The 23,223-nt window shown below is 55.0% G+C and overlaps 1 protein-coding gene and 1 long non-coding RNA gene across 12 annotated transcripts in view; both read right to left on the bottom strand.

The window, feature by feature from the left end:
• Nucleotides 1–1,750: 1,750 nt before the first annotated feature.
• Nucleotides 1,751–5,194, bottom strand: LOC116271503. Its single transcript, XR_004180124.1, has 2 exons — nucleotides 3,959–5,194; nucleotides 1,751–3,870 (listed from the first exon to the last, which is right to left on the bottom strand). It is a non-coding gene; the product is annotated as an uncharacterized LOC116271503 (long non-coding RNA).
• Nucleotides 5,195–5,675: 481 nt separating this feature from the next.
• The window catches only part of CTDP1 (CTD phosphatase subunit 1), a 73,931-nt gene continuing 56,383 nt past the window's right edge, over nucleotides 5,676–23,223 (bottom strand). For 9 of the 11 annotated variants that reach the window (XM_017951879.3, XM_017951878.3, XM_003914514.5 and 6 more), the window contains 2 exons: nucleotides 20,301–20,467; nucleotides 5,676–6,484 (listed from right to left, as the gene is read on the bottom strand). In XM_017951879.3, coding sequence (XP_017807368.1) covers nucleotides 6,346–6,484; nucleotides 20,301–20,467 — 306 coding nt within the window. In that variant the 3' untranslated portion in view covers nucleotides 5,676–6,345. Of the gene's footprint in view, nucleotides 6,485–8,522; nucleotides 8,588–20,300; nucleotides 20,468–23,223 lie in introns of all 11 variants that reach the window. The other 2 variants (XM_021930235.2, XM_021930233.2) reach the window with 2 other exon arrangements.

Raw genomic sequence — 23,223 nt, 5'->3', positions numbered from 1 at the left:
AGAGATGGCAAATAATCACATGAAAAGATGCTCTGCAGTGCGTGATCAGGGAAATGCAAACTAAAAAAATGGTGAGAGCCCACCACACACCAACAGAAAGGCTGCCACCCAGAACGCTGACACCACCAAATGCTAGTGAGGACGTGGAGCAACAGGAACTCTCATTCCCTGTGGGCGGGAATGCAAAATGGCACAGCTGCTTTGTGAGACAATTTGAGTTTCTAAATGCACTCTGACCGTAGGATCTGGCAATCACATGCCTTGGCATTACCCTAAGGAATTAAGAAGCTATGTCCCAGCAAAAATGTGTACATGGATATTTAGAGCAGCTTTATTCATTATTGCCCAAACTTGGAAACAACCAAGATTATTTTTCAGTAGATGAATAGAGAAATGAATTGTCTGATTCAGTGCTAAAAAGAAATGAACTCTCAAGTCATGAAAAAACATAGAAGAAACTTAAATGCATTTACTGGGTGGAAGACGCCAATCTGAAAAGGGTACATACTGTCGAATTCCAGTCATATAACATTCTGGACAAGGGATAACTATGGAGACAGTAAACATTAGTAGCTGCCAAAGGTTAGAACACAGGATGCACGGGGAGCACAGAGGCTCGTTGAGGCGGGGACACAATTCTGTGTGACACCGCGGTGGCAGATACGCGGGGACACGGTTCTGTGCGACACCGCGGCGGCGGATACGCGGGGACACGGTTCTGTGCGACACCGCGGCGGCGGATACGCGGGGACACGGTTCTGTGCGACACCGCGGCGGCGGATACGCGGGGACACGGTTCTGTGCGACACCGCGGCGGATACGCTGACAGGGTTCGGTGCGACACCGCTGGGCGGCGATACGCTGACAGGGTTCCCCAGCGAAGACCGCTGGGCGGCGGATAATGCTGGGACAGGTTCTGCGCTTTATTGACTGCCAGGGGCGGGCGGATACGCTGGGGATACTGCTCGCGCTTACACCGCTGGGCGGCGATACGGACACGGTTCTGGTAGCACGGCGCGATACGCTGGGACACGGTTCCAGCGCGTTATTAACGGCGCGCGATGCATTTGTTCTAGCGCGACATCACGCTGCGCGGATACCGGGGACACGTTCGAAAGCAAGCGACGCCGCGACATAGGGCGGGGACACGGCTCAAAAGCGACACCGCTGCATGGATAATGCGTAATGGTTCTCAGGCACAATCAGCGGGCGCGGGGACACGCTGGATACGGTTCGGTGGAATCGGCATGATGCGGGATGGTTCTGCGCGGACCGCATGATACGGGGACATCACCGGTTCGCGCCACCCACGCGGTGATATTATCAGACATGCTCGTGAAAACTATTACTGCATGTCCGGCACTGAGAATGAGCCCTGGGTGGCACCAGGTGGAGAACCAACACCTCCCACCTGCGACCGGCCAGGGCAATCACCACAGCAAGCGCACGAGCAGATTAGAGCTTCATGGTTGTTCTGAAAACTCAATATGGAAAACCGATCAGATATGAAATCCACTCATGCTGTTATACAAAATTTCAACTTTCCGTTTCTCAAAAGAGAAAAGGAAGGAAATTTCATTAAATTTAACTGTTATAGATTTTTGAATAGTCTAAAATTTATCATCTATTTATACAACTATCTCGAACTTTAAGGAGTTACCTCTTCAAATTCTAAATCACAAATTTCCTTACAGCCACTTCAAGCTTAAAACCTGACATGAAATTTATACTCAGGGAAGCAAGTTCAAGTTTCCTATTAAAATGTCTTAAGACTTTATTTGGAACAGCTGTACAATTATTCAGGATTTAATATTTTCCCTAACACTCAGTATTTTCTTCGCCTAACAGAGAACATTTCATAAACGTCGATCACAGTCCCACAGGTGACTTCCTGGCTCTTTTGTGCAGAACACGCACCACACTCAAGGGCCGCCCGCGTGGAGGCGCCGCTCTGGGCCGGCTTTCCAGCAGACCGCCATCGCCGTGGGCAGGGCCAGGGGACCCGCCGGGCAGCAGAGTTTGGCAGCTGCTCCAGTCAGGGCTCCAAGGACACGGCTGGTGCTGACGGAGGCTGGAGCCGAGGACAGGACGGGGCCCTTGGAGTCCCCGCAGTGGGGTCCCCGCTGCTGCATGGGGGCAGGCCAACATTGAGGCAGGCAGAGAAAAGTTCCATTTTAAGCTATTGGTGTGGATGTGCTGGTGCTGGGACCCGCCTCCAACACGTGAGGGCGAATGTGTGGAGCATGGCTGGGCAGAGATGCGGCTGGGGGTGCTGGCCCACTGCCCCCGTGGGCGATCCCAGAGCCTGGGGTAATTCTGCTGCTCCTCCAGGAACGGGGGACCCCTTGCTCTTCTGCGCCAGAGAGAACTGGCCGCATCTCCCCTGCATGCTCTGTTCACTCAGCTTCCCTCGGGAGAAGGGTTTGGGTCCTCTTTGTTAAAAAGGTCTTTTAGGACACATGGGGCGGGAGCAGAAACACATCAACCTGCCGACAACAGCAGAGACCACACGGCCAGACCAGATGGAGCACCAGGGGCCACGGTCCTGAAGGCTGCACGCGACCCGGCCCCGCCCGTCACCAGGCCCCACGCAGACAGCGACCACCCCACCCTCCTCCCGTCCTCGTCGCCCCTAGGCCAGACGCGGCAGCAGAGGTCCCTATTGTTGCTGCCCCTGCAGGGCCATCTACATCTCCGGGCTGGTTTAAAGAGGCCTTGCGGAGCCTCATGAACACCCCTATGAAGTTGGAGGGGACTCAGCCAAGAGCACAAGGGGCCACCTTGGTCCCAGCAGGACCCGCCACACGCAGAATCGTCCTCAGGGAGAAACCGCGGCGGAGCGGGGGGAAGGTCCCCAGCCTTTCCCGGAGGCCTCCAGAAAGCATCAAGGCCTCATTCAGCTGCCCCTGTCCCCAACCCCCCCACCCCCAGCACATCACTCCCTGCACATTTTGTGCCCCTATAAACTGTAGAATCTTCTGCTTTCTTTGGGTATCAACTTGTACACCTATTTTTGTTTTCTGTCCAATTCATCTTACATTCTTGCTTGTGGCAAAATCGGGACTGAGGTGGGCCCCGTTCACCTCCCGCTTCTCTGGACAGGAGGAACTCCCTGGCCGGCGTCTGGTCATCCTGCGGCCTCCTCAGACTGCAGACCCTGGGGAACCCACAGGCGGGTTGGGTGATGAAGCTGCCTCTTCCCTCAGCCCTGCAAATAACCTAGTTAGTACAGGAAACGGTCACCCGGGGCTGGAATGCTGCCGGGTAACGGTGCCTTTCCTCTGCTGCCACGTCGCCGTATCTTGACGACAGCACTGGGACCCCTGGGGTCCTCTACCCACTGAGGACGCCTCCCTCCCTAGCCAACCTCCATCGAAAACCCCCCAGGAAAGATCCCACACCCAGCGGAGACAGCCCGAGCCTGGAGGTCCCGTGAGAGCCGCATCCCGTGGACGGAGACTTGTCACACCCGCTGCCTCCCGAGCTGTGGTCAGGGGAGGGTGCCGTCGGAATGCAGGAGTGTGTGCTTTTGGACAAGGGCCGTGGCCTCGAGGTGCAGCCTCACGCCCGCCACACTGCGGGACTGATGCTGGGAGGAGCGGACGTGAGCCGAGGCTGCTGGCTGGGAGGGTCCTGGTGGCGGCCACAGCCTAGCACCTACCTGCAGCTCTCAGGCGTCCGCATCCCAAACAAACAAGGGGAGGATGGAGAATAACGCGAGAGTAATTCTTCACACTTAACTGTTTTAAAATACCAGCTACAAGCCTGGTTCTTATGCCCAGAGGCAAAACCCTGAGATCATCACGCAGTTCTGCTGTTTCCATTTCTGACATTCCACACGGTCTCGCCTGCGGGGATTTTTCTCCTTTTCTGTTTCACAGAAAAAAAAAAAACAGACTGAAAAACGTGGAGATTTTCATTACTGTTGATGCAGAGAGAGGCAAATACAGTTCCCTACCTGAGCAAGGAGATGAGGCAGCAGGGCCTGCGCCTTCGCCCTTGGAGGCCCTGGAGGCCTGGAGGCCCCTTCACCTGCTCAGTGCCAGTCCCCCAGGTCCACGGAGACACGCCATCCCCTCCTCTGTCTACGTCATTCCTGAGTGTGGGTGGAGTTGGACCATCTCAGCTGGGACGTGGAGAAGGCCTGGCCGAGGAGGAAGCCAACCGAGAGAAAGGCCAAGGAAGAGAGAGGCCCGAGGCTCCTGGTGACGTCTGGCCAACTGGCGAACACTTGGATTCAGCCGCACCTGCAGCTACCCGCAGGACTCAGAAGAGAGTCAATACGTGAAGAAACACCTACTCTACTTGTGATTTTGTTACTTACAAATGAAAAGAGTATGATGAATACACAGCCTCAGCCTAATGCCTCACTTTTATTAAAAATTAGACAGGGTCTTGCTGTGTCACCCAGGCTGGAGTGCAGTAGCTCACAGCTCACTGGGGCCTCAAACTCCTGGGCTCAAGTGATCCTCCCACCCCAGCCTCCTGAGTATCTGGGACTATAGGAACACATCACCACGGCTGGCTACACTTCACTTTCAATTTGGTAATAAATCCAGAAAATGGAAGGGTTGGCTACGCCGCTGATCCACGGCTGGCCACACTTTGCTTTCCATTTGGTAATTAATCCAGAAAATGGAAGGGTTGGCTACGCTGCTGATCCACGGCTGGCTGAAGCAGCAATTCAACAGCCAAGTCTCAGAGAAAAGCTCGCCCCTGGCTGGAGTCCCCGACCTGCTGTCTGATAGAGCTGGGGCCTTGGCCGTGGTGTTACGAACACGGCACAGATGCTGGGTTTCCTGCCGCACGGCACAGCTCAGCAGGAACCGTGCTCAGAGAGGTGGGGCCGCCGACGAGGCTGCTTGGTCTAGAGACCTCAGAGCAGCGTGACCTGAAGACAGAGGCTGCCGCATGCCTGCCGTTCTCGTGGGGGGCTGCAGGGGGCTGCGAGCCAGACCCTGACCAACCCCAGGGAACAGCCCAGGGTCGAGCTGTGTGGCGGATGCCCCAGGGAGGGACCCCACTTTCCACCTGTGAACGCCCTCCCAGGATCAGCGCTTCCTTTGGGCCCCTTGGGCATCTCGGGTTTAAGTTTTGTAAAAATCTAATAATTAGAAAAACAGGCCGGGCGCGGTGGCTCATACCTGTAATCCCAGCACTTTGGGAGGCTGAGGTGGACGGATCATGAGGTCAGGAGTTTGAGACCATCCTGGCCAGCATGGTGAAACCCTGTCTCTACTAAAATACAAAAAATTAGCTGGGCATGGTGGTATGCACCTGTAATCCCAGCTGAGGGAGGCTGAGGCAGGAGAATCACTTGAACCCGGGAGGCGGAGGTTGCAGTGAACCAAGATCACGCCACTGCACTCCAGCCTGGGCGACAAAGCGAGACTCCATCTCAAAAAAAATAAAAAGAAAAAGAAAAAGAAAAAACAATGGTCTCTCGCATTCTTAATGTTTCAGTGCCATCTTTTAAAAAATTCCTCCTAGATAACGGCGAGTAAGCCACAGCAAGACGCTCTCCTGCTTATACTTCCGCGCCCTGGTCACGCTCAGACGAACCACAGCAAGCTTGGAGCCCGCCCAGCCCACGTCCCACGAGCGTCCGGCTAAGGAGCTGGATCCCAGCGAGGGAGGAGCCGGGTGCTCACCACTGCCACACACCCACGAGAAGAGAACTTACAAAAAGGATTTTTATTAAATGAAAGAAAATTCTGCTTGGTGGGTCAGATATGAAATAGATTTACAGAAACTTTACATCAGGTCTCTCCAAGACATAAAAGGTTGCCCAGGAAAAGCAACGCCGCCTGCCAGGATGCCAGTGGGAGGAGGGCAGGTGGCAGCCCAGGTCACATGGCGTGGACCCTGCGGAGGAAGCTGCAGGAAACTCCAGGCCACCCGAGACTCACGACGTTCCCCGGAAACGGGTCCCCTAGGAGGGAGCGACGGGGATGTCTGTGGGGGGCTCGGCGCCAGGTGCACGCACGCTGTCCCGTTTAAACTCCTAGTCCAAAGCTGTCCTGAGGAATGTGCTCTGGTACCTAGAGGAACACACACCACCCACCCCTTACCGGGACAGCAGCCGGCGCCAGCCTGGGCCACGTGAGCCTCTGCTGAGCTCTTTGGCACGGCACACCGGGGCCTTTAACACCTGTCACTATCCTGTAGTAAAACTTCTTAAAAACACCTATTTCTGCAAAATAATGTGTTTCTGTATGTGGAGCTCTGCAAATATACATTTCCTTTGGGAAGAAAGCAGCGTGGACCGAGACTGAGGGCTGGTCGGGGGACGTCCGAATTCTGCTGGAGGCCAGCCAGGCTTCAGTCCCTGCCCGCCGCCGGCGCTCACATGAGGTCGTTGAGCTCCGCCTCCAGTGCCTTGGCCATCTCATCGGCCTCGGAGCTGCTGCCCTCGTCCTCGTTACTGGACTCCCTGCTGGACTCGCTGGCGGCGTCCTCTTCATTCAGCTTCCTCTTGTGGCCTCTGCAGAGAAGCAAACACGGTGTGAGACGCTCATGGCAAACACACAACGCCGGGGCATCGCCTGGTCTGCATGTGGAAAGGGGCTTCCGTGGTTTTAACACAAGACACAGCACAATTCTCTGGTCAACGACGCACACAGGCCACCGACCCAGGGCCACGTCACCCACGTGTGGACAGCAGGGGCCCAGCACAGGAGAAGAGGCCCCTGGCCCTGTTACACACGCGGACACCACCGACAAAGCGGTTCTTCACCTGCTGCAAACGCACATTCCGGTCGCTCATGAACACCTGTGACGCCAGAGAACATCAGAACAGGAAAACCCGGACAGGAGGCCGGGCCGGCGGCTCAGCTGCGATCCCAGCGCTTTGGGAGGCCGGGCCGGCGGCTCAGCTGCGATCCCAGCGCTTTGGGAGGCCCGGCCGGCGGCTCAGCTGTGATCCCAGCGCTTTGGGAGGCCGGGCCGGCGGCTCAGCTGCGATCCCAGCGCTTTGGGAGGCTGAGGCGGGCGGATCACGAGGTCAGGAGATCGAGACCATCCTGGCTAACACGGTGAAACCCCGTCTCTACTAAAAATACAAAAAACTAGCCGGGCGTGGTGGCCGCGCCTGTAGTCCCAGCTACTCAGAGGCTGAGGCAGGAGAATGGCGGGAACCCGGGAGGCGGAACTTGCAGTGAGCTGAGATCGCGCCACTGCACTCCAGCCTGGGCAACAAAGCGAGACTCCATCTCAAAAAAAAAAAAAAAAAAGAAAACCAGGACAGGAAAGTAAGATTGTCTGTCAGAGTAACTGTTAGTGTTTCGTTAACAAGCACCTCCCAGGTCATCGAGTGGGCTGGGGTCTGGAAATTCTCATTTCCTCAGGCTGCTGCTAAAATGACTCTAATAAAAGAGAACAACCAGCCCTTTGCATAACCAGCAAATGCCACTAGGCTTTTCTTCTGAGCCACTGCAGACGCACCTGGTTCCTGTGATGTCGGCCGGCTTGAATGAAGCACACCCACGAGATCCCCAGAGCCCTGAAATTCCGACCGGCTGACATCCTGCCAGACACCCTCCCTTCCGGTGCCATGCTGGGACGTCCCACTGTGCCAAGGAACCTCAGCTACAACCTTAGAGATGGAAGCCTGGTTAAATGCGCACAAGCTGTTTTGATTTTAAACAGATTAGGGGCAACTGGGCCATACCAGCCTTCAGTTACAATCCTGAAAAGTCACTGAGAGAAGTTAGTAACAGTCACCATACGTGAATACCCTAAAAATATTTTCTTGGCTAATGCAGACACAATATAGCTAACATACATGCCTATGTGGCACATTATGTGTGATATAGCTACACACACAAGCACACATGTAACATACATGTATTCGAAGCTAACACACACAAACTATAGCATGGTAGTGAGTGTGATACAGCTGCACGCACACACAGCAGGCATGTAACACGCATGCACTCGAGGCTAACACACAAACTATAGCACAGAAATAACTTGAAACCACTCAAGCTGGTACTAGAAGAATCACAGTTCATTTATAAGAGACAAAAGACATAGAATCAGCTGATCAGATGGAACCAACAGAAGACAAGAGAACCCTGTGGGCTGGGCTGACACCCACAGTTGATCAGTCACGACAAACTCGTTCAGAGAACCCAACTGTGCTTGGTCCAGGGAATATGGCACGAGAGAAACACAAGGGCCCCAGAACTCCAAATCCTGTCCAGGTGGCAGGCACTGGGCCGCAGGATGACAGCTCCTCCCTCCCTCCCTCCTTCCCAACTGGACCTGCCTCTGTGCCCAGCCCCTCCCTCCCCGGCTGCCCTCTGTGTGCCCAGCCCTTCCCACCCCAGCCTGCCCTCTGTGTGCCCAGCTTCCCTCCCTCCCCATCTGCCCTCTGCGCCCAGCTTCCCTCCCTCCCCGATCTGCCCTCTGCGCCCAGCCCCTCCCTCCCCAGCCTGTCCTCTGGGTCCAGCCTCTCCCTCCCCAGCCTGTCCTCTGTACCCAGCCCCTCCCTCCCTGGCCTGTCTCTGACTCCAACCCACCGTGTAAGATGGGAACTGCCATGTTTCATCACACACTGGGACCCCGGGATCCATGAGATCCTTTCCTGAAAAGCAATGCATGCCATCATTTAAAAGCAGAGTAGGTGGGGCGCGGCAGCTCACGCCTGTAATCCCAGCACTTTGGGAGGCCGAGGCGGGTAGATCACCTGAGGTCAGGAGTTCGAGACCAGCCTGACCAACATGGTGAAACCCCATCTCTACAGAAACAAAACAAAACAAAACAAAAGCAGGGGTTGGGCCCCTGTAGTCCCAGCTACTCCAGAGGCCAGGGCACGAGGATGGTTTGAACCTGGGAGGCGGAAGTTGCAGTGAGCTGAGATCACACCACTGCACTCCAGCCTGGGTGACAGAGTGAGACTCTGTCTCAAAAAGAAAAAAAAAAAGCGGAGTAGCGGGAAGAGCACGCCCTAGTATCCACCATCCGAGTTTTAAACGAATTCACTATTTTCATGTCAACTGGAATGGATATTTTCTACTGAGAAATAAAGGCTTACTTTTAATCGCTACATGAGAGTGAGGGGTTGCAAATTAGCTGGGCATGTCGGAGCATGCCTGAGTCTCGGCTGTTTGGAGGCTGCGGAGAAAGGATCCTCTGAGCCCAGAAACTGGAGGCGGCAGTGAGCCTGGGCCATGACTGCAACACCACACTCCAGCCGGGGCGACACAGCAAGACGCTGACTTAAAAGAAAAAAATCTCCACGCACCTCTTCTGTGTGTCTGCTTCCCCTCCGCGTGCCCCCTCCACATGCCTGGTCTGCAGACCTTATGCCCGAGCCTGTGTTGGGCTGGGCACCTCCCGCTGTTTGCTTTGAGGACGCCAGGCGTATCATGCACGAGTTTCCTTTATTTCCAGTCTCTACTGACACCGACGACACTGTCAGGGCCACAAATCTGGCCTCTGGTTGCTACGGCAATAAGCTTTTGGCAATTAACAAAATTCATTAGTGATTTCTCTTCCTCCCTAATACACGCTGGCAGCTGTTCCAGGAAAACCTGGCTCCCGTCCTCCCATTAGGCTTCCTCCACTTCACTCAGTTTCGAGAACTTGAAACAAAACAAGATACAGACAGTTCTTGTGAAGGTTAAGGTGCTGCAGTGAGGGGCGCCCCGAACCCCGGGAAGAACCCGCTGGCGGGTGGGCTGGACAGGACCCTCGCCCACAGAGGCGGCATTTCAGGCCCTCAGAGCAGTGCACGGTGCTGACCTCGGGGAGCGAGCAGTCATGACTGTGAACAGGAAAGCCGAAGTGGCATCTCAGGTCGAGCTTGGGACGGTCACTGAGTCCAAAGAGGGCAGGCCTGGATCTCGTGTGCACGGGGCCTGGGGAGTGCGTGGCGCAACCCTAACAGTCTGGTGACCCAGCTCCCTGCCCGTGTGCTGACGCCTTGTTCAAGGGAGCCCTGGTCCCTCCTAGTGGGGCCAGACTCGGGGGGCTGGCAGGTGTGGTCGGCTCCCTCACAGCGATGCTGGGCTGGACACACCAGGGGCACCGAGCAGAGCAGGGGCAGGGTCCCCAACAGAAAGTGAAGACGGGGCAGACACCAGCCAGGCGGAACCCTGGGGGCAAGTAGGGGGAGAAGGAGGAGGGCGAGAGGTACAAGAACGAGTTCCAACAATTCCTTTCTTTCTAAAATCAAGTGAGGAAGCCATCCATGGCAGACAAGAGTTCTAACGGCAGCAAGAGGACGACAAAGAATGGGAAACGCCAGCCGTGACTCTTTCTGTTTGAGGTTTAGAAATATGCCACAGTGTTCCCCTCACAAGGCCGACAAAAACACCCAGTGTGCTGTTTACAGCAGGACACCTTCAGAAACGCCAGCGAGCCTTGGCAGGGTGCCACGGGACCTGAACCAAGCCCATGGAAGGGGCCGCCTCAGCTCCTGCTGGAGAGCCCTGTGCACACGCACCAACACGGCTCACACACACAGACACAGCTCACACACAGACACGGCACACACACAGACGGCTCACACACACAGACACGGCACCCACACAGACGGCTCACACACACAGACACGGCACACACACAGACGGCTCACGCACCAACACGGCTCACATACACAGACACAGCTCACACACAGACACGGTAGGCACGTAGACATGGCACACACAGAGACATGGCTCACGCACAGACATAACGATGACTCTAAAGGCCTCCGATCATGATTCTGTTGCTGTTGTGTGAGACGAGGCGGCCGCAGGCGCTCACAGCACTCGCTGGGAACCGTTTCTTGTGGATTCACAGTTGGGGACATTGTGGTTTGAGGCCAGCTGCACCAAGTGCTTCTTCCTTTGATTTTTCCAAGAAATCCCGCGGGCAGGCGCCACCATTCCCGTCTCAAAACGGGGGCCTGGACCCCACGATGCTGGTGAGAATGCTGAGAAATGTTTTCCACGCACTTTGTAAAAATGCGGCTGACTGGGAGACAGGGCAGGGCTTACATGAGGCTGCGTGTCTGGGACCAGGTCGACGGCTTCCACCCCGAGGGGTCACAGGGCCCGGGCTGGAGTGCGCCTCCCTCCATGGGTCCCCCAGGCCGGCCCCGCGCGGTCCCTCCTGGTGCCGCGAATGCCGCAGCCTCGGCCTCCCGTGGGCTTCCAGCTCCGTAATGAAGAACAGGGAACGCTTCACTAAGGTGGCACAAACCTTCGCTCTTGGTTAAACGATGTTCGGAGTGTGGCATTTAAAAGTACAAGATGAATGGATTTGAGTCATTAAAAATTACCTCAAACATTAGACACGCTGCAAACCATGGTTAGTAAATGTCTGTAACTGATACCAGCTTCGCTCCCTCAGCATAACATGCAATATTTCTATTTTGTTTCTACGACCAGTTGCACAGCTCCATAGACCAACATTAACATTTAATCTGAGGAAAATTTAAAGCTTGAACATTTATCTCAAATTCAATGTGGAATAATAAGGCAAGAATACAAACAATAATAGGTATGCACATCCTCCCCCCATATTTCAGTTTTCAAAACACACTGGGCCGGCACGGTGCACACGACTTGGCACCAGAAAGACACCCGTTGGCACAGCAAACACACGCACGACGGGTCACACCAGCATCTACTCCAATGGGGACGGAGCAATCCAGGCACAGGGTTCCCGTGGCCGCCACCAGCACGGCTGCCGGAAGAAGAGGGAAGGTCAGTGCCGCTCACAGCGAGGCCGCCACGCCCCTGAAAACCCACGCTGGCATGGCCAGGTCTGCACGCGCTGGGACGCCCACGGGAGGCGCTGCGCATGGCGGATTATTTCCCCAACGCACCCTAGAGTGGAACATGGCGTGAGGGCGGCGTGGGGGGCTCTGCGCTCTGCGGGGACCTGCAGGGAACCTGCCAGATGACGTGAGTGGAGACCCAACAGTCCAACCCCCTACAGCACGGGGCCGGGCTCCGCCAGGGAGAGCAGGCGGCAGGCGTCGGTTTGCTGCTGAGAGTGGGCCCGGGTCCAGGCCCAGGCCCAGGCCCAGGCCCAGTGAGAGACAGCGGTGCCCTCCCTCTGCGGCGTCCGCACCTGAGCCCCAGTCCCCGCAGGGCCCCGGCTGGGACGCCACAGCTCTGGGCGTGGACATCGTCACGCTCTCCTCAGCAATCTCACAGCACGAGAATTAACCTGTGTGTGTTATAGGAAAAGGAGCAGGGACCCGGCAGGTGCTCACCGCACCCAACCCCCCTCCGAGCGCTGCTCCCAGGCAGGGCTCTTGGAAGTGGGAAGTTCAGTGAGGTTTTTCAGGGCGAGAATTGTTGCTTCATGTATCGGTGTGAAAGGACTGGGAAAAAATGAATGGCTCTCACTTACTGGGAACCATTAAAAAACCATTCAGTGCAGCAGCTCTGTCCCCAGATTCTAAACTGCAGGCACTGGAGTGGCCGGCAGCACGTAGTCAAGGCACGCAACTAGGAGCCTTCAGCCTGGTGCGCCAAAGACCACCTTAGCACCCGTAGGCACGGCGGGCACGGTGTTCACGCCTGTAGGCCCAGCACTTTGGGAGGCGGAGGTGGGAGGATCGCTGGAGGCCAGGAGTTTGAGGCCAGGCTAGTCTCAATGGGCAACACAGGAATTCCCCATCTCTACAAAAAAACTTTAAAAACATTAGCCAGGCATGGTGGTCCACACCTGTGGTCCTAGCTACTTGGGAGGCTGAGGCGGGAGGATCCCTTGAGCCCAGGAATTAGTGAGCCACAATTGTGCCACTGCACTCCAGCCCGGGCAACAGGCAGGCCTTGTTTCTTAAGCCCCTAAGTATGGGGTGGGCAAGGCAGGGCCTCTCGACCTGTTCACAGCGACAGCGGTTGTCAAAAGGCTCTCACTTCTCCAACAGATGCATGTTTGTGTAACTATGAAAATACAGAAAAGCAAATCTTCACAAACCAAAACTCCGCACACTGTGTGCAGGGAGAACGAACACAGCCTACACCTCCAACACGCTCGAGGGGCAAACCCTGGAGAGGCCACAGGGTCAGAACACGCAGGAGGGACGCGCGATCCAGTCACAACACGTACGTGTGCTGACCGCTCATCTTCTCCACAAAAATCATCCACACTCGTTACAGCCACGCTCGTTACAGCTGCTTTGGAAACGCCTGAAACTCACACGAACTTACATGTTGTGGGGACACCTCCAAATCCCAGCGGCACCTTCCGATTCCCCACCCCACTCACAGGACGCACAGGTCTTTCCTGTGGAGTGGCCTGGTACCCCTGCTGAGAGCCAGCGGGCCACGGACATGGGGCCGTTCCGGGGTGGACACTTCTGCTCCAAGGCTCACCACGCCGTTATCACGCCAGCGCCGCAGCCTCCATCGCTCTGAAGCAGGACGTGCGTCCTCTGGCCGGCTCTTCCGCAAGACCCTCCAGGGTCTCCTGTGTTCCCGTAAGAGCTTCAGGACTGGTCTGTGGCCCTCACAGGGGCAGCGTCCTCCCACGTTGCCTCCTTCGGCTGAGCAGTGGGGGAACCTCTGCAGTCTCGCCGTGCCCACCTCTCCCTTTGCTTGTCAGTTTCTGCCTCTGGTGAGTTGATTCTCACTTCCGGAGCACACGTGCTAGCAACTGTCACATCTGCCCGATGGGTCCAGCTCTTAGCATCATAGTTCCACCCGTGCTCATTATAAAGCGTCCTTCTTGACCTGTAGAAGCATTCTTTAAATTCAGTCTTCTCCGACATTAGGATAACACTCCAGCTTTCCCACGGGTGCTGCCCCCTGACGGAACGTTCATCCACTCATAAAGCTCTGAACCCCCTCACATTCACACCTGCCACTCTGCTGTTTTTCATGTCTCACGTAGTTTGAATTCCTGTTTTCCCTTTTCTGTTTTCTTTTGCATTAAGTGAGTATTTTTTAATATAACATTTTGGTTCCTTTTGTGAACTCCAAGTATCTGTGACAGGTCTCAGTTAGCTTAAAAAGTTTATTTTGCCCAGGCTGGGGGCACATGCCCGTGACACGACCTCAGGAGGTCCTGACATGTGCCTGAGGTGGTCAGGGCAGAGCTCGGTTTTATACAAGTTATATACAAGTTAGGGAGACACGAGACACAAAAGAACATACGTGAGATGAACACTGGTTCCGTCTGGAAAGGTGGGACAGCTGGAACCGGGGAGAGCTTCCAGGTCACAGGGAGGCGAGAGACAAATGGCTGCATTCTTCTGAGTTTCAGATCAGCCTCTCCAAAGGAGGCCGTCAGATCTGCCTCTGTCTCAGTGAGCAGAGGGTGGCTTGGGATAGAATGGGCGGCAGGCTGGCCCTGGGCAGTTCCCAGAGTGACTTTTCCCTTCATTTTCGTGATGGTGGGACCGAGGTTTATTTTCCTTTCACATTTTCATGATCTGTTTCACGATGTATTTTGAGTTACTTCCTTAGCGTCTGCTCTTGGGTTTAGCATACACGTATCTCACTCCATCAGAATCAATTTCAGACTTATGCTGGCCTAATTCCAATTCGATACGGAGACACGGCTGCTGCACAGCTCAGCCCCTCCCCACTTCGTGTTCACTGCTACAATATCACGTCCGTACATGCCACGAACCCAACAATATGCCGTTGTAATTATTTACAGCAGGAGGGGAGAAGGTGCACACTCAGACTCCTTACTTTATGCTTTTTTTTTTTTTTTTTTTTTGAGATGGAGTCTCGCTCTGTCGCCCAGGGTGGAGTGCAGTGACACGATCTCGGCTCATTGCAATCTCTGCTTCCCAGGTTCCAGCCATTCTCCTGCCTCAGCCTCCTGCATAGCTGGGACTACAGGCACACGCTGCCATGTCCAGCTAATTTTTTGTATGTTAGTAGAGACGGGGTTTCACGGTGTTGTCCAGGCTGTTCTCGATCTCCTGAACTCAGGCAATCCGCCCACCTCAGCCTCCCAAAGTGCTAGGATTACAGGCGTGAGCCACTGCACCCAGCCGTGCTTCACTGTTACAATACCACACCCACGCACGCCACAAACCCAACAATACATCGTCGAATTATTTACAGCAGGAGGGGGAGCAGGTGCACACTCGGAGCATGTGAGACCGACCTTCTTGCTCAGCACTTCTGGGTCTCTTCAGCTCTTGCTGTAAATTCTGGTCACCATGGGCCGTCATTTCATCCCAGGCCCCTCCTCGGCATGGCTACTGGCTGATGTTACATCCGCACATGGTATGGGCCCAACAACAGAATTAGGTACAAAGAGTTGTTTGGGTTTTTTTTGTTTCTGAGACAGGGTCTCGCTCTGTGGCCCAGGCAGGAGTGCAGTGGCGTGATCTTGGCTCACCGCAACCTCCGCTCTCTGGGTTCTAGTGATTCTCCTGCCTCAGCCTCCCGAGTAGCTGAAATTACAGGCGTCTGCCACCACACCCGGCTAATTTTTGTATTTTTAGTAGAGACAGGGTTTCACCATGTTGGCCAGGTTGGTCTTGAACTCCTGACCTCAAGTGATCTGCCCGCCTCAGCCTCCCAAAGTGCTGAGATTACAGGCGTGAGTCACAGCCACCGCACGCCCGGGCACAGAGTCTTATACTATAAAACCAGAATGCTTTTTAAACCAAGAGAAAAAAGGAGAAGCAACACGCGACCTTACAGAGTTACGAAATCTCCATTCCTGGCGCTCTGCTTGTTTGTGTGGATTCAGAGTTTCATCCAGGTCACCTGCTTTCAGCCTGAAGCGCTTCCTTTAGAACCTCTTGTGAGGTGTGTCTGCTACTGAATTCCCACTTTGGGAAAACCCTGCCTTTGTTTTGGAAAGGTTGTTTTGCTGCATACAGGGGCCTGGGGGTGGTGGTACCATCTCTGAGGAGAAGCGGCCTGGTGTGATGGGCTCTCCCACCCTCAGGCCTCTCTCCCATAACATCTCACGCCTCCTCTGCTGCCCTCAGGCCTCCGCCTCACGCTTCCTCTGTTGCCCTCAGGCCTCTCTTCCGTGGACGCCTCAGGCTTCCTCTGCTGTCCTCAGGCCTCTCTCCTGCAACGCCTAACGCTTCCTCTGGTGCTCCCAGGCCTCTCTCCCGGATGCCTCATGCCTCCTCTGCTGACCTCAAGCCTCCACCTCAGGCTTCCTCTGCTGCCCTCAGGCCTCTCCCCTGTGATGCCTCATGCTTCCTCTGGGCCCCCAGCCCTGCTCCTGGCATTTCCACTTCCAATGGGATGTGCCCAGGTGAGGATCTCTGTGTTCATCCTACTTGGAGTTTGTTGAGCTTCTGGGACATACAAATTAATGTTTTCCATTAAATTTGGGGAGTTTTCAGTCATTATGTCTTTGAATAGTTTTTCTGCTCCTCTCTCTTCTACAGATTATCTTTCTTAGTTAATTATCCAAGATTAAACCCGACTTTGATGTGTGAGTGTTTCTGGTGGAGCTCTACTCCCCGCTGTCTACGTGGGAGCTCACGCAACCCTCCCAAACGGACAAGAGGAGGTCAACCTCAGAAGGGCCCTGCCTGCTGCCCTGCGTCTCCCATGCAGGCTGATCACACGCCCCCGTGGAGAAGAGCTGAGTGCTGGGATCTGGGTAGTCGTGTCAGGAAACTAAGCCTTTAAAATGTGGTGCTGTTTTCCTTTCCTGTTTATCACTGCACCAGATGGGACAGGAAACGGCGCCAGGACTAAAATCTCCAAGTACTTAGGGAGTCGTCGTCAGCTGTTGTCTCTGTCAACAGATCATGGGAACGACCAGCTCATCTTGCTGCTAACAGCTCCCACCAATGCTATGCTATGTTTCTTGGCAGTTAACTCAATGTCGTTTTCACTTCTCCACGAACTCTAGGAATGATCTGAAAAAGGGTATGGTATATTTTAAAGTTGCCTCTGTGAGCGATGATTCACCTCCGGCAACCAAAAGCATAAAAGGACGGGCTCAGGGACAGTTCACCTCACACGGGGACCTCACCCAACCAGGGGCTCAGGGACAGATCACTTGAGCAGGAGACCTCGCCTCACCTGGGTGCCTGTTTTTTTCAGTACCTGGAATTGGTGGTGGGACCATGTGTCTGTGAGATCCTTAAACATTCTGAAGATGCCTTGTTTGGTTTTTTATTTTGAGGATTTACTTTAAGGAGCGAAAGTGCCTGGCAGGCGGCTGCATATAGAGCAGGCATCTGATGTTTGTTGACTTGAGGGAAGAATGAATCACTTCTTGGTAGACAAGTAAAAAACACAACCTTCCCCCTTCTGTTAAAACTCATTTTCAAGTTCAACTGACATTAAGATTCTTGGCCATGAGAAATCAGCAAGACGTCCCGCCAGCCAGGGCACTGCCGAGAAAAGCGGAGCTGCCTCCGGCTTCCGTACGGAATGTGTCACCACATGGGAAAGAATCACGATGAAACTGACATGTTTGACATGCAAAAATAAAAAAACTAAAATCACATTTACTTCATTACAAGCAAAAATTTCATGAGAAAAATTTCACACCATTCATGTCTCACTGAATACCCCATAAACAGGAATGAAATAAAACCAGAAAGCCCCAAGTCCCCTGGTCTTTAAGGAAGAAGTGAGGTCCCCAAAGCCCAAAAGTCACAAAAACCGAGCTGACAGGAAGCTGAACAGACCCCACTGCCCCACCCTTTCGAGGGGCACACATGGCCTCCAGCAGACAGGCTGCTATCACGGCCACACGCCCACAGTGATCCGCAAACGGCAGGCGTGGCGCAGGCAGGGGGCAAGCGCCGACTCCCACCGGTCCCGGCGGCAGAGGTGAGTCCCACCCATCCCGGCGGCAGAGGTGAGAGTCCCACCCGTCCCGGTGGCAGACATGAGAGTCCCACCGTCCCGGCGGCAGAGGTGAGACCCACCGTCCCGGCGGCAGAGGTGAGAGTCCCACCCGTCCCGGCGGCAGAGATGAAGGCTGTGAGCAAGCACCGAGTCCCGAGTCCCACCGTCCCGGCAGCAGGGATGAGAGTCCCACCGTCCCGGCGGCGGGGATGAAGGCTGCACAGCAGAATCTGAACAGACACCCAGGACGCTTTATACTCCTGATCTCAAATTCTAAAATCACCCAAGCCCATCCAGTCCCTAAGACATGGAGTGAAACGGCGATTACAGTAACGATCCGGTCCTTGACTGAGAAGCCAGAATGGAGAGGCACAGCCCCAACCGCCTCCTGCAGCTGGGAGAGCAGCATGGAAGACACCCCAAAGTAGAGGGGCTAATCTCGTCTGCATGGTTTCACCAGTGAGGTTCACTTCCGCCATGGGCAGGTCATTTAGCAAAAAAAAAAAAAACCCAGGGGTGCTAACTCCAGTCCTGGCCCCCAAGTCCTCTGTAGCTCTGGGTCCCGACCCGCTGAGCGCCACATCCAGGTGCCCACAGGGGGAGGCACGGACATGGCATGTGTCATGGATGACGTGGATGGATATCAGCAACACCATCACCAGTCTTAGTGGAAAAGCACTTTGGGTTTCTTCTTTTAATTAGAAAAAAATTATCAGGTTAAAACCACCTATGTTCATACCCAGAGCACGCTGCAAATCCAGATACTAACATGGCCGCGGCAGGCGGACTCCTTGGAGCTGGCTCAGCTTAGCCCTGGCCTAGAGGGTCTTCGGGGGAGAGCAGTGGAACCCTCCCAGAGGCCCCCAGTGCGCCACCTTCCCCAGGCCTGACCCCAGAGCTTCACAACAGACCCAACGGTCTACACCGAAAAGTGAAGGAAGGTAGGCCAGGCAAAACCACCTCGTAATTCATGGCGGAAAAACCAAGGCATGTTATCACCCAATACAGAATTTCAAAATCTCTCCTAAAACAATTTCACATCATTTCAGTACAGCTGGAAAATACTGCTTCCTAGATGGTAAACACAGAGTGGGCTGCCCGGAGAGAAGCTGCACTCATTTCCCTGCTAAACCACAGAGCAGAAAATCAAGTGATTTTCTGTAATTCTTGCAAATGGAACAATGACTATCTTGTCTGCATTTGTGGTTGGAATTTCTGGCCCAATTTTGTAACTGGATTGCCTGAATGAGTTACACTCTTTTCTTGAAATGTTTATTCACCTACAGGAGAGCCTAAGAGTAAGACCATACATGGGGAGAACCGCTTCAGTGGAGAACGCAAGCAGTCTGCACTGTTTTCTTCACCACAGACGCCAGACGTGCACCTGGAGCGCCCCCTGCTCGCCTGCTGAAGCTGGGAGGAGCCCCTCTGAGGCTGGCGCTGCTCCTACCTCATTTCACAGGTGAGGAAACCAGGATGCAGAGGTTTACTGGCCCCAAAGCCCCGCAGCAGCCGCAAGAAGGCTCTGGAGGCCAAGTTCTCAGGGCAAATCCTCGGGACACGCGTCTGTACTGAGGATGTCGGCAGGACCTGGGGGGCCACATCCTGTCTAACAGGCAAGCAAGACAAGGCCTCCGAGGTTACCTGGGACGGGCTCGGAGCAGTCCCGGAGCTAAAGGCGGGAGCTGTGCTTCCAAATCCTCAAGGAGATGGTACCACCTGAGGATTACGCATCCTGCCGACTGCGGACGTGTGGACAGGACAAAGACACTTTCTCAGGAAGCTTCTGGGAGATGTATTCCACCAAAACGCAGAGACAGAGAACACCCCAGAGAGTGAGGAAGGCAACTCCTGGGGGCAGCGAGCAGGGTGGGGGGGGGGAGGCCGGGGGAGTGGAGCGGAGAGGCAGCCAGGGATTCAGAAACAGGCAAAAAGGAAGAAAGCTAACAAAAGTGAGGTAATTATCAAATCCAGGTAAAACAGACGTTTAAGAAAGGAAACGGCATCACCGTGTCTATTTGGTAAGAGCAATTTACGGTCACAGGAAACACCAGTCATTCCACACCCGCAAATCCTGGCATGTTGATACTGGCAGGGCGGAGGGAACAACCGACGCAGTCTTCATGTTGAACACTAAGAATCAACAGACGGCACGCGTGCAGACACCGCACACACGCCTGCGCACGCGTGCAGACACCGCACACATGCCTGCGCACGCGTGCAGAACTCCATACACTCCTTGCACACGTGAAGACCCCACACACGCCTGTGCACACGTGCAGACACCGCACACACGCCTGCGCACACATGCAGAACTCCATACACTCCTTGCACACGTGCAGACCCCACACACGCCTGCGCACATGTATGACATGGAGTCACCATGGAGACAGCCAAGCGGCCACCACCAGGGCCTGCTGAGTTTGGAAGCTGCTGGTTTCACACACAGAAGGGGGGACGGGCATGAAGAACGAGATGCAGCCGGCGGTCCATCAACAGCAGAGTCACCTCTGGGAGCCTGCGTCAGGCCCCTCCCACCTCAGACCCCACACTCACCTGGGCCCCCGGCCGCCTGCCGCGCTCCTCTCGCTGGACGCCGCTGCCCCGAATGTCCGCTCCCTGCGAGCCCCTGGCGTCCGGGGCTGGGGCTCCTCCTCCTGCTCCTCAGGCCTCCTCTTCTCGCTGTCACTGTCGTCGCTGCCTTCTCCGAGGATGTCGTCCACCTGACAAACGGCCAAGAGTCAGCGACAGACCTCCTTCCCGGGCCCCGTCCCCCCGCAACAGGCCTTCTCCCGGCAGAGTCCAGGGCTCTGAGTGCAGCAGGGTGGGGGCTGGACATGGGACTCTGCTTTCTAACTGAGCCCTGGGGTTTGAAACTCAACCAATCCTTAACAAAGCCCCGGGTGAAAGAGCAAACCCAGACAGGCGGTTCGCAGGCAAAGATTGCGTTTAAATTCCTTCTATCCCTTATGTGAACACGGATTTTATTCCTAGTGCACTGTTGGATTTTATGGTGAATAACCAGCATATTTGCTTGAAATTCTCAAGATCAGTGAGATTCACAGCACGACTCCTGAGGGACAGGGCTTTCCGGGAGGCACCCCAGTCCTTCCCATCCTGGAACCTGGGAGGAGAGCAGCCACCTGGGAGTGGAGACGTGGCCGCGCCACGGGACGCTCGCTAAGATGCCCGCCTGCTTGCTCTGGGCACGCCTCCAATTTGGGACACATGCAGAGAGGGCGACTCCTGAACACCTGGGGTGAGCTCAGCTGGCCCCAGGCCTGACATGTGTGACGCGGATGGGAGCGGAAACAGGCGGCAGGCGAGTGAGCAGGTGATGGGAGCGCCGCATCCAAACCTCAGCCTCCCCGAACCTCAGCAGGCAGGAAATGGGTGCCGTCAATGCCTTGCTGCGGCGGCGGGAGAGGCTGAGCCCAGTGCGGGGAGGTGAACTCAAGTTCTCACCTCCTTTCCGGAACTGCACGGAGATGGGAGAAGGACGTGCAGAAAGAACCCGCACCCAGCATCGAGGGGCCCGCTCAGCTGGCGGCCAGCGGAGGGAGGAGTGTTTTATGTCCGGCATGGATCACGGTGGGGGGTGCTGCTGGGCAGCTCTCCTGGGGGCTCCCTTTCCAAGAGCACAGCCCTGCTCACAGCTCTCCCACTCTCCCATGTTGAGGGCGTCTGTGTGCGAAGGCACAGCCGCGTGGTCCCCAAGACAGGCAGGTGAGGCGGGGCGGCCTGTCCGCAGTCCCCCAGCGCAGGCTGCTTCCCAGGAGGGTCTGGGTGTGCACACCTGGCTGGGGCCCCGAGGGGCATTCACTGACACAGACCCAACCCCACCCCCGCAGCAGGTACGAGAAACGGCCACAGAGGACGGAGCACAACTCCTGAGACAGGCGCAGTTCGCAGCAGGGGAGGCCGAGTCCAGAGTCACAGAGGCTCGGTGTGAGGCCGCTTTGATCAGACATCACGGCTCAGCCCCCGGCCCGCACGGAGGCCGACCCATCCAGCCCGCCCAGTCTGCAATTTCAAACCCATCGCCACTGTCCAGCAGTCACAGCACATGTGCCCTGGCCCGAATCATCAAAAGGCGAAAACATTTTAACCAATAGTTAACTAGCTGAGGCAGCGGCTTTATCATCAGGTCATGGTAACGATCCCTGAAAGTAACGCATTACCAGAGACGCTGGCGTGAACTGGTATTTAATCAGAGCATCTAGTTACTTCAAGACGTTACTGCTGTTCACACTTCCCCAGAATGCTTACATCACTGTATTTACTGTTTTGATGGCAAATCTCCTATGGGAATAATTCTATTCAATTCTATTCTGAAATACTTAGGGCCTTTAACACTGCATCACACCTTGTCAAGAGAGAAAAAAAGGCACTGTTAAAAATCTGTTGATTTATATCTGACAGCCAAGGGCAGGCGGGCTGGCCCGCAGGCAACCCAGGGACCCCGAGGGACCCTCGCTAGCATGGCGGCCCACCTGGGAGGCCTCAGAGGTCTGTGCCAACGCTGGTGACGCAGGGCGGCCCGGCACGTGTCCCTTCGCTGCCATCTGGAAGATCCGGAGGCACGCTTGGCACAGCCAAACCAGAAACATGGGCACACATTAAAACCTGACCTCGCCTACACCGTGCTCCGATCTCCTCTCCCTCTTTCTGCCTGACTCATGTAAACATATCAGTGTGGGAACAACACCTATCTTTCCTGGGCTTGTTGTTACAAAAAAGGTGACCGCACTCTTTGAAAAACAGTTTTCTGTACCACAGAGGCTCCTGGACTCAGGATGGGGTCACGTCCAGATGAGCCCATCACAGGCCGAAAACGCGCCAGCACACCTGGCCCAGCTGCCTTCCACACTCAGACATTACCCCACCGCTAGCAAAGTCGTCCAGCACAAGGCCGACTTGGAACGAGCTGTTCTACAGAATTCTGAGTCAAGACTCCTGATTCAAAGTGTGGTTTCTACCGAACACACATCCCTTGCACATCATTGCAAAGTTAGAAAATTGTTAAGCGAATCATTGTAAGTTGAGGGTCGCTTGTATTTACTTTACTTAGAACATGGTAATATAATTTTTTTAAATCTTAAGGGAAATTTAGAAGTATGTAAAAAGAAAAAACACAAATGAATTCATACCTAAGTGTCGGAATTTCTACCAAAGGGGAAATACAGATGCTACTGTATCCCGTCAATGCACGGAAATGAAATGCTTCTACCAACCTCCTTGCGTGACCCGGGATCACAGAATAAACCTCTACCCAGCTCTGCCCTGCAGTGAGGTGGGACGGCTTCGAGAGAGGATGGGACATGAGAGGCACACGGAGCAGGGTCGGGAAAGTGCCCTGAGCACGAGAAGCAGAACAGGCAGAAACGAGGTAACACAGCTGGAGAGGCTGCGGGCGCCGGCTCTGGAGCCCAGCAGGCTTTCCCGCAGGGGTGTGCAGGGGACAGGCCCCACCTCAACC

Source organism: Papio anubis, chromosome 19, assembly GCF_008728515.1.
Source record: "Papio anubis isolate 15944 chromosome 19, Panubis1.0, whole genome shotgun sequence".
Taxonomy (NCBI): Eukaryota; Metazoa; Chordata; class Mammalia; order Primates; family Cercopithecidae; genus Papio; species Papio anubis.
The sequence above is the reverse complement of the archived record's forward strand: the minus strand, read 5'-3'. Positions and strand labels throughout refer to the sequence as shown.